This window comes from Stylophora pistillata, chromosome 9 (assembly GCF_964205215.1).
Source record: "Stylophora pistillata chromosome 9, jaStyPist1.2, whole genome shotgun sequence".
Taxonomy (NCBI): domain Eukaryota; kingdom Metazoa; phylum Cnidaria; class Anthozoa; order Scleractinia; family Pocilloporidae; genus Stylophora; species Stylophora pistillata.
The window spans coordinates 1303720-1312636 of NC_142527.1; the positions used below are offsets into that span (position 1 = coordinate 1303720).

Below are 8917 nucleotides of genomic sequence, written 5' to 3' on the forward strand. Positions count from 1 at the left end.
TACATTAATTACAAATAAATAATCTCCTTTTAATAATAAACTACATGTTGTTTATGGTATAAACCAAGATGTATCATGTTAAATCAGTTGTATGGTTAGGTGATCCTGGAGTGGTTTCTAGAAAAGAGCATTGCTGTAGTACTTAATGACTGAAAATTTACAAACTTATGCAGAAAGTATCACTTGTAAGAGACAAAGAGTTTGGCAGTAAAATTTTGTGAGAACTGACCAATCACTCTTAATGAAACAGACTTCTAATTTATGACTGAAAAAATACCAAACCAAGTGAATGAAGTAAAAATACTAAACCAAGTGAATGAAGTAAAAATACTAAACCAGTGAATGAAGTAAAAATACAAAACCAAGTGAATGAAGTAAAAACAGATCAACCAAGGATACACGGGTTAATTCAAGTGCTTTCAATTTGATCTATTATGAATCAAGTCCACATACAGTTGTGCTCAAGGTGGTGATTTTGTCTGTTATACACCTTGTCTGAGGTTTATATTTACAGCTTTTTTCAACATGGAAGTAAAGCAGTACGACTGGTTATGATCCTTCAAAGAATTCCACAAGGTTTTGTAGATCGTAATTGTCCAGCACCTCCAGAAGAATAGGAACCTTGCTTTTCACATTCATTCCCTAGAATTCAATCATCAAGACTTGTTCACATGAGAAATTCTATTGTTGATTAAAATGGTGAAAATTGCAGAATCGACAAGAAACACATCACGTTCCCGACTACAGAATATGTGTACATAAATGAATGCTTAAAGTGCACCTAAACCCAAATTTTTTTTTCGCTTAACAAAATAAGCTTATCTTTTGGAGTATTTCTGTGCAAAATTTTTTTAATTTGCTCAAATCTTTAATTTTCTATGCCTAGTCAAAATAAGGAAAATCGGCCGCCATCTTGCCCCACGACCGAGTTTAAAGAAGAATGGCTCTAGCGGGTAATGTGACGTCAAATCGAGAACACGAAAGTCTGCATCTCACACATTTTCACTTGTTTGGGAAGATTGTCGTCGATATTGTTCGAAATATGCCGACTAGATGTGTTGTATGAAGAATGTATGAAGCGCGATACCCTCTTGCAAATTTCGCACGTTGCTACATCCTTCTACAACACACTTAGTCGGCATATTTTCGGACAATTATCGACTACAACCTTCCCAAACAAGTGAAAATGTGTGAAATGCAGACTTTCGTGTTCTCGATTTGACGTCACATTACCCACTAGAGCCATTCCTCTTTAAACTCGGTCGTGGGGCAAGATGGTGGCCGATTTTCCGTATTTTGACTGGGCACAGAAAATTGAAGATTTGAGCAAATAAAAAAATTTTTGCACAGAAATACTCAAAAAAGTAAGCTTACTTCGTTAAGCGAAAAAATTTGTTTGGGTTTAAGTGCACTTTGTTTGTCTCATGATGTAGAGTTAGGCCAGTTAATTGTATCAACTGAATCTCAATCAAAACAATATGATTATTCTGACTATACATTATGAAAAAATTGATTAAAAGTTCGTTTATCTCTAAAACCATAATGATCAAAAACTTTATCTATGGATTATATGTACAGACACTCTCTAGAAGCAAAGAGGAGTCACCTTCAGCTGGCAGATTGCAGTCACGTCACAATAAAAATTTTCTTTACACCAGGATTAAAGTTCTTACCTTGAACTTAAACTTGTCAATGTAGAGGTCAGTAATCATACCTTAAACTTGTTAAGAAATGTTACCAAACAAGTAAAGATATTTAGTGTCCCTACCACAACTCTGTCAAAGTACTGCAAGTTCAGCTTTTGTTTTACTATATCTCTTTGTTGCTGATTATTTAAGCATTTCTCATGACTGGATCGTAGCAAAGTTTTCTGAGACTTCAACATCTTGCATCTCAATTAAAGTGTGCTTAACTCTCAAACCTCCCACCCAAATAAATTATCTGAAATGATGAGATTAAGAGTTCATGTAAGAATGTAACAAGTGAAGGAAAAAGACTGGTAAAATTTATTGCTATGAAGGATACCATAAAGTCTTTCCAAGTGACAGGGCTGCTTCTTGTATTCTGCTTGAAGGTTTTCTGCATCATCTTCATAAAAAAAGTATTTGTGAATTTATTAAAAATTAATGTATATGCTTTTCCCACAAAAAGGCATACCTGAGAATCCCGGGGATGGTAAATGCCAGGAAGATATTGTTTACCCACTAGCCTTATCATTGGGAAATTCCTATTCCATCTCTAAGGAAAGTGCCCTGGGGTATTTTTGAAAGGTGAAAATTGCCTTACTAATGCTTCATTGCCCTTTTATACATTTTTGCCAAAATCCAACTCACCTAGAATTTTTTGGTATTCTGGAGCAAAGAATCCAATATCACTTTCATGCATCTGTAGTTCCTAAAAGCAGAAATGTCAAAGGTAACCTTCAGAAAAACATAAATCCAACTTAAAATTTATGTTTCTGTAATAAAATAATGCTACATGAAGCTAAAAGCTTTTTAACCACACACCTTTAGTCCTTCAATCAGTTGGACCTTCTTGGCCAGCAAAAGCTGGTATTCCAGCTTTGGATGAATAAGGTTCAGCGTGTGGACCACAGAATCTTCATTAAGATCTGAAATGACAAATTTCAATTGGGTGTGACTGTGAGGAGCATCCGAAATGAGGATGGACCCTCGGAACTTCCTGCCAATTCAAAGGCCATGGATGTTTTGAAACATAGCTCTAGCCAGGTCATGATCAGTCAGCACGCAACAAGCCAAGAGTATACCTCTACGTAAATTATAATAAAAAAGGAAAGGACAAATGTAAAAAAGCAGAAAGTTGATGCAAACCATAAGAAATGTTGAGGTTGATTTTTCTTTTCGTAGCTTCTTTTGTGAGAACATCTTTGAGGATTGATATTGTTGAGATATTGTCTGATTTAAAGACTGCTTCTCCTTTTCTGCAAAGAAATAAAAGACACACACACAAGACTTCACTCTGACTCTACACTGATAACCTAAGAGCATCATGCCATCTTGAGAGATATGGAAACCTACATGTAATGTAAAAGTGGGTTTGTTGACATTTGTTAAACAAATACATACTTGTACTGACAGTCTAACTGTGTGTCAAGGAATGTTGACAGGAAATGAAAGCTCACTTGCTCTCCAGCTGGAGTTCTGTAACAAAAACAGAGATGACAACAATGTAGCATCATGTTTATATCACAGAAATACAACTATAGGTGTCCTAGAGGTGTACAAAATGTAAGTTTGTGGTAGATTACCTTTTATCTCTGTATTTCTGCTTTGTCATTGACATGCTGCAATTTTTCATTGCTTAAAGAACAGTGAAATACATGTATATGCTTACTAAGGATAAATCTCCCACTTAATTTACTTAATCTCAATAAACAAACCTGTCTGGCACTTCAGGGAGACAGAAACAGACCCAGGAATGAACTTCAGCAAAACTGAAATGACCCATCAACTTCAATGTGTTCATTGGCCTGAATAAAACACAAAGCTTAAGATGGAAGAATAAACTTTAAACTGGAAACTTAAAAAAAACAATTTCTGAACTGAAAATCAAGATGCTTATTTCAACCTCTGAAGAAACTTTTGAGAACATAATCAGACCACCGCAAAACATATAAATACTACAGGAACTGAGATCTTGACTGCACAACAACAATCACATGATCATCATTGATTAGAATTCAACTTTTCCAAGGTCTTACTTGGAATCATCAAATACATGAGTTCTCTGATGTAGGGACAGTGGTTTGATGCTGTATTGTCGCACTTGGCAGGTCTTGGGCTGAATCCTGGGTGTGATGTATGCCTGTAAAGTGCCATACTGCCCTTCAATTGATCTGATCTGGAATTAAAGAAATGGAGGTGAGAAAGCTATTAATAATAATAATTATAATCATTATGTGTAGAAACAAAAATGTCTGACTAGTGAATTAAAATGTGGGTAAATGTCATCTCTCATTAGCAACAAACTGGATTTTTCTTTCAGGCAAGTAATACCAAGAGTTTTCTGAGTCCTTTCTCATTTTCATAGAGTACAATGCTACTACCATCTGTCTGATTAAGTTAGCATTGGTAAAAAGATTTGAAGAGTCCTCCCTACCTTCAATTCCAGCCTTGTTGTGTTTGCCTGACATCTGTAAGTTGCAAGAAGAAAGTTTCCATTCTGAAAGATAATTGAAACAGTAATGACTACCAGATAGCTTTATACAAAATTCTTAATACCACATGCAAGGTTTTCACTTAATACTTATAGCCAGAGAAGTATCTGCTAAGAGAGGGTGCCATCATTTACCTCAATATCACAAGCACTGTAACTGACAACAGCAGAATTCTTGTCCACATCCAAAAGATCAATTGGTACATCACTCTAGACAAATAGCAACAAAAACAAAACCAATGACTTAAATCTAAATGATGGACACTTGTCACATCTTCCCTCAAAATATCTCAGCATAATTATTAAGAGGAAAACTACTTCTAGGTACTAAATAAATGTAATTTGGTGAACAATCACAAGTAGAGAACAGTGAGACTCTAAATATCTTTATGAAAATTATCCTACCTGCAGTTACTGTTTTCAAACAAATTTTCAAAATGAAGTTGGGTATACAAAGAATGTCTGCCAGAAAAAGGAGCTTACCTGTAACAAGACATTGTCAATGGGAATCTGAACTTCAATACTCAGTGTATAGCTGGCATCATCCCTGTTCAGTGCAAACTTATCATTGATTGCAAACTGAGGAATCGCTGACAGGGCAGACACGGAGTGTGCAGTTAGCTGGTATTTTTCCCGTTCTTGTAGCACCTTCTGTTGAAGGGTGTCAATTTCCAACCTGAAAAGTGAGATCTCTGTTATTCACAGTGATAAGAAATTGATTGAAGCTTGAAGGCATATGGTTGGTGAGAATTTTAATGTCTGGAACTGGCTTTTAATTGGTAACGAATGCCATGAAAAAATAGATAAATTTCTGCTAGAAAGCAAATAATCTTAACTAATATCTGTAAATGCTCACTGCATAATCTGTGATTAAGGAGATGGTACAAGGGGGTTTCATGTTTAGCACTCTGGAGTATATATTGAGTGGTCTGCAGTATTTCTTACCTAAGATTGTCCATTTTGGCCTGTACTTCCTCACTGATTGGTTCCTGTGCTTCTGGTTTAGTGGGTCCCACTTCCTTCTGTTGAGGTTCTGTAGTAAGACCTACCACCCAACCAGCATAAGTAGCTGCTATAATCTCGTCATAACCTGATGAACTCACACAGCCTCCACATACAGATGTGATGCTCTCACTTAAAGCCTGGAAATTAGTTCAATAGCTTGTGTTGGTGTTTTGAACACACTGCCTTGTCACTCTCATATTATTACACATGTCTATTAACACTGAGACTGTCTAAAATCTAATTTCTCCTTAGTACATCACAGCTGAATCATTCATTAAGGACGCCAGAAAAAAGAAAATGTTCACCAAACAAAGAAGCTCTTGATTGTTCTACAAACTTTTCCTGTCAGCATCTTAGGAAATGCATAGAGAACAGAATGAAGAATATGTATACTGACGGTAAAGTGTAAGGGGTTGACCTGTTTAAATCTGTGAACTGGCTCATCCATCTCATCAAAACCATACACTTCAACCAAACCATCATCACGCCCAATAAGAACATCAGGCACACCATCAGCTGTTATGTCAAAAGTTTCCAGTGCCAAGACACCTGATAAAATGGGAAAAAAAAAAAAAAAAAAAAAAAACAACAATGTCTTTACTCAACTCCTAATAAAAGTTGTATCATTTTCCTAATATACAAATGCATGACAGCTAGCTGATCAGTTGTTAATAAATTTTTCTAGGATCTTGCGGCTTCTGTGAAAAGCATAGTCTCTGGGGTCAATGAAAATCAACTTATACCTCCATTCCGCTTGTCATTTGCAATTTCCCACTTGTGATTTGGTGAATGCCTAAAAATAAAACATTTCAGAGTTTTCAGATGAATGACTTTTAAATTTAATTTAGTTTGTTATAAGGTTGTACAAGTCAAGAGAACCCTTTTCCCAAATAACTATAAACAGGTGAATTTATATCCTTCAAGTTGATAAAGATTAAAATTTTGCATTATTAAACTTGGAAACCATGAACACATGGAATATGTCTGAACAGATATTTCCCAGTTTTGATGAGATCACAAAATTATGAAAGCGTTACGTTTGTTCCTATATTAATTCAAATCACATTTTAGACAATATTTAAATTTACCTTCCTAACTGAATCAATCCCACTTTTCCATCTGATGTTCCATACAAAACCTCTTCTCCAGACAAACCTTAAGATAAGGGAAAAAGTGAGTATAAGTTGAGTTATTGTTATAATTAATATTAGTCCACCTCCCTGTTGTAATCACCTGATGCAAAGTAGTAAATGTTGACAACCATAAACAATGAACCAGTAGCCACTGAATATAGTATATCTAGTGTAAACATGCCCTCAGATTGATTTACTCTTGTCAGTGTTAAGACCCTACCTAAAGGTCACTGGATAGATACATTAACAAATAACTTGTATTCCATGTTTACTACCAACCTCCATTCCCACCAAGAAGAGCAAGCACCAGTGGCGGTCCAGCTACTTCAACTTCATACAGCAAATCAGATTCCTCATAATGAAATGATAATATTCACTTCAAGGTTACAATTCATGTAGTAGTAAGATTATTCATTATAAGGAAACATCAGTCTAAAGCAGTGGCTAAAGCAGTGTACATTGTTCAAATTAGTATTACTTCAATCTGCCCACCAATTGAAAGCTATTAAATTATTAGTTACCTGCAAAACCCTTAGAACTCTGTCTTCACAGGCCAAAATGGGAACTAATGCATCTGTGTTTCTAAAATTGTCCAAAATAGAATTTCTTGTTAAGACACTATGTTATATCAAAGGTAAATAATTTCTATCCATGTGATAAACTGTACTCCAGCAAATAAGCCTCAGTGAAAATTTGTCACCTGGACTAGTGCTGGATAAGAATTTTTCTGGTAGACTGTGTTAACTGGTATTGGGAAAGGGCATCAGAAGGCATTTAAATCCTTCACCTACTGAGATTGTTTATGTACAAAATTATTGAACAAAATACCACGAGAATATCTAACTGAGCTGTAATAAGTTAAGCAATTTTCACTTGAAACAATATCAAAAAATTTGTCTTACTTTCTTGTTGGTAAACAAAGGACATCAGTAATCTTATCTCCAGACAAGAAATAGTTTTCATCTTTGCAGTCACGGTAATGATTATAAATGTAGTTTCCACAAAGGAAAAGATCAGCGCCATTAACAAACCTGCCAAAAAGAAACACAATGTGCTTTTATAGAAATCATTCAACTTCTAATGAAAACAATTTTTACATATAAAATGTTAAAAAAAAAACCCTGTCTATTTCATTTACTACTCAAAAACCCAGAGATAAACATTGGACCTACATGGACTGAATACTTTCAGTCAGATTGGTGTCAAATCCCAAGAACTGTTTTCCTTTCTTAGTATAGCCACGCACTTCAGCCCCAGACGCCACAAACACCTTCTCCTGCGAAGGACCATCCAGGCCACCAAGTTGTAATTTAGATATTGGTGATCCAGGAAGTGTCTTGAAAACCACCTGTATTCCAGTGAGTGGGAATCAAGTACAGAAAGTAAGGCATTTAAACCAACTCTTCTTATCCCTCTCTAAATAAATCACTCCATATCAAAGCACCAAGCTTCTAGCAGAGGGATAATTTTTCAGAAGGCAGCATGGTCGAGTGGTCAGCGTGTCGGACTTGCAACCCGTCGCTCCTGGGTTCAAGTCCCACCCTGGCCACTACTTGGATTTGTTTCACAGTAGCCCTGAGTTTCAAATCCTCGGCCATGCTTGTAATATAGCCAACTGGTTTGCCTTCAGCCAGTTGGGATTCTTAACAATGTTATTTTCAATTTGAATTATTTGTTTAAGTTGTTTCATGGAAAACCTGTAAACTAGCTTCTAGCTAAGTGTTTCTCCACGTTAAACTGTTTATTATTATTATTATTAATATTAATTTCATTGATCAATTTACTTTAGAGATTTGCTGTTATACTTTACAAAGGTAATTACAGTAACTGAGCTGCAGTTCTTGAATTTAAATTTAAGTACAGTCTGCACCACACAACTAACCTGGGAAGTTTGTTTTTTCATCCCAAAACAAGTTAGTACACCATCATGATCAGCAATTGCAACCTGGAAGTCAGTTAAACAGAAAAATGCTATATTAAGATAAGGAAGAAAAGGTACAATGACATAAAGATTAACGTTCCTAGTATGATTGATTCGTACGTAAGGTCTTAAGCTTTCCTTTCCAAAGATCGAAAACTCACTTTTAATCGCAAAGCTCATCAGCCAAACAGAAAAATCGCAGTTAAATTCATGCAAAACATACAACACAAAATCAAAATACATAGAGACTTGTTTTGTTTGGAAATCGATGAAACTGGCTCGATCTTACACTGCAGTAACGAGAACGACCAACTCCATTTATTTTCCAAACTATGTTTAACCTTCTGAGCGCTCCGTTTTCCACCACTAGACAACAGCTTCATCGTCTTAGGAGACGTGACACCAACCTGGAAAGGAAAGTTCATTCATTTCAGTCGGGATAAATTAATTTCTAAGTGCAAAGCTTGGTATCCAAGGAAGCCATAAACATCGTCTCCACCTGTAAGTAGTCTAAGCGTGTTAGGTTTAGTTCCATCATCTTGAAAGATCGGTTTTAAGGTTCATCAACGTTCAGATGGTTTATCCGTGTTTTTTGGAAAATTTCTGATCTTAAAGAAACCCTAGTTTGCCAAAGAAATGACACTCGTCTTGCTCTTCTTTCGGTAAATCTTTCAAGCCCGGC

At 35.7% G+C, this 8917-nt stretch overlaps 1 protein-coding gene across 1 annotated transcript; it reads right to left on the reverse strand.

The window, feature by feature from the left end:
- Positions 1-414: 414 nt before the first annotated feature.
- On the reverse strand, positions 415-8917 carry LOC111327219 (BBSome complex member BBS7). Its single transcript, XM_022931354.2, has 23 exons — positions 8735-8917; positions 8577-8642; positions 8197-8259; positions 7487-7662; positions 7217-7345; positions 6836-6896; positions 6594-6666; positions 6270-6336; positions 5925-5974; positions 5600-5730; positions 5122-5318; positions 4660-4852; positions 4312-4386; positions 4120-4182; positions 3722-3861; positions 3401-3490; positions 3087-3161; positions 2832-2941; positions 2508-2611; positions 2334-2394; positions 2026-2088; positions 1674-1714; positions 415-642 (listed from the first exon to the last, which is right to left on the reverse strand). The coding sequence occupies exons 1-23, from the start codon at positions 8771-8773 to the stop codon at positions 550-552; spliced, it is 2160 nt and encodes a 719-aa protein (XP_022787089.2). The 5' UTR covers positions 8774-8917; the 3' UTR covers positions 415-549.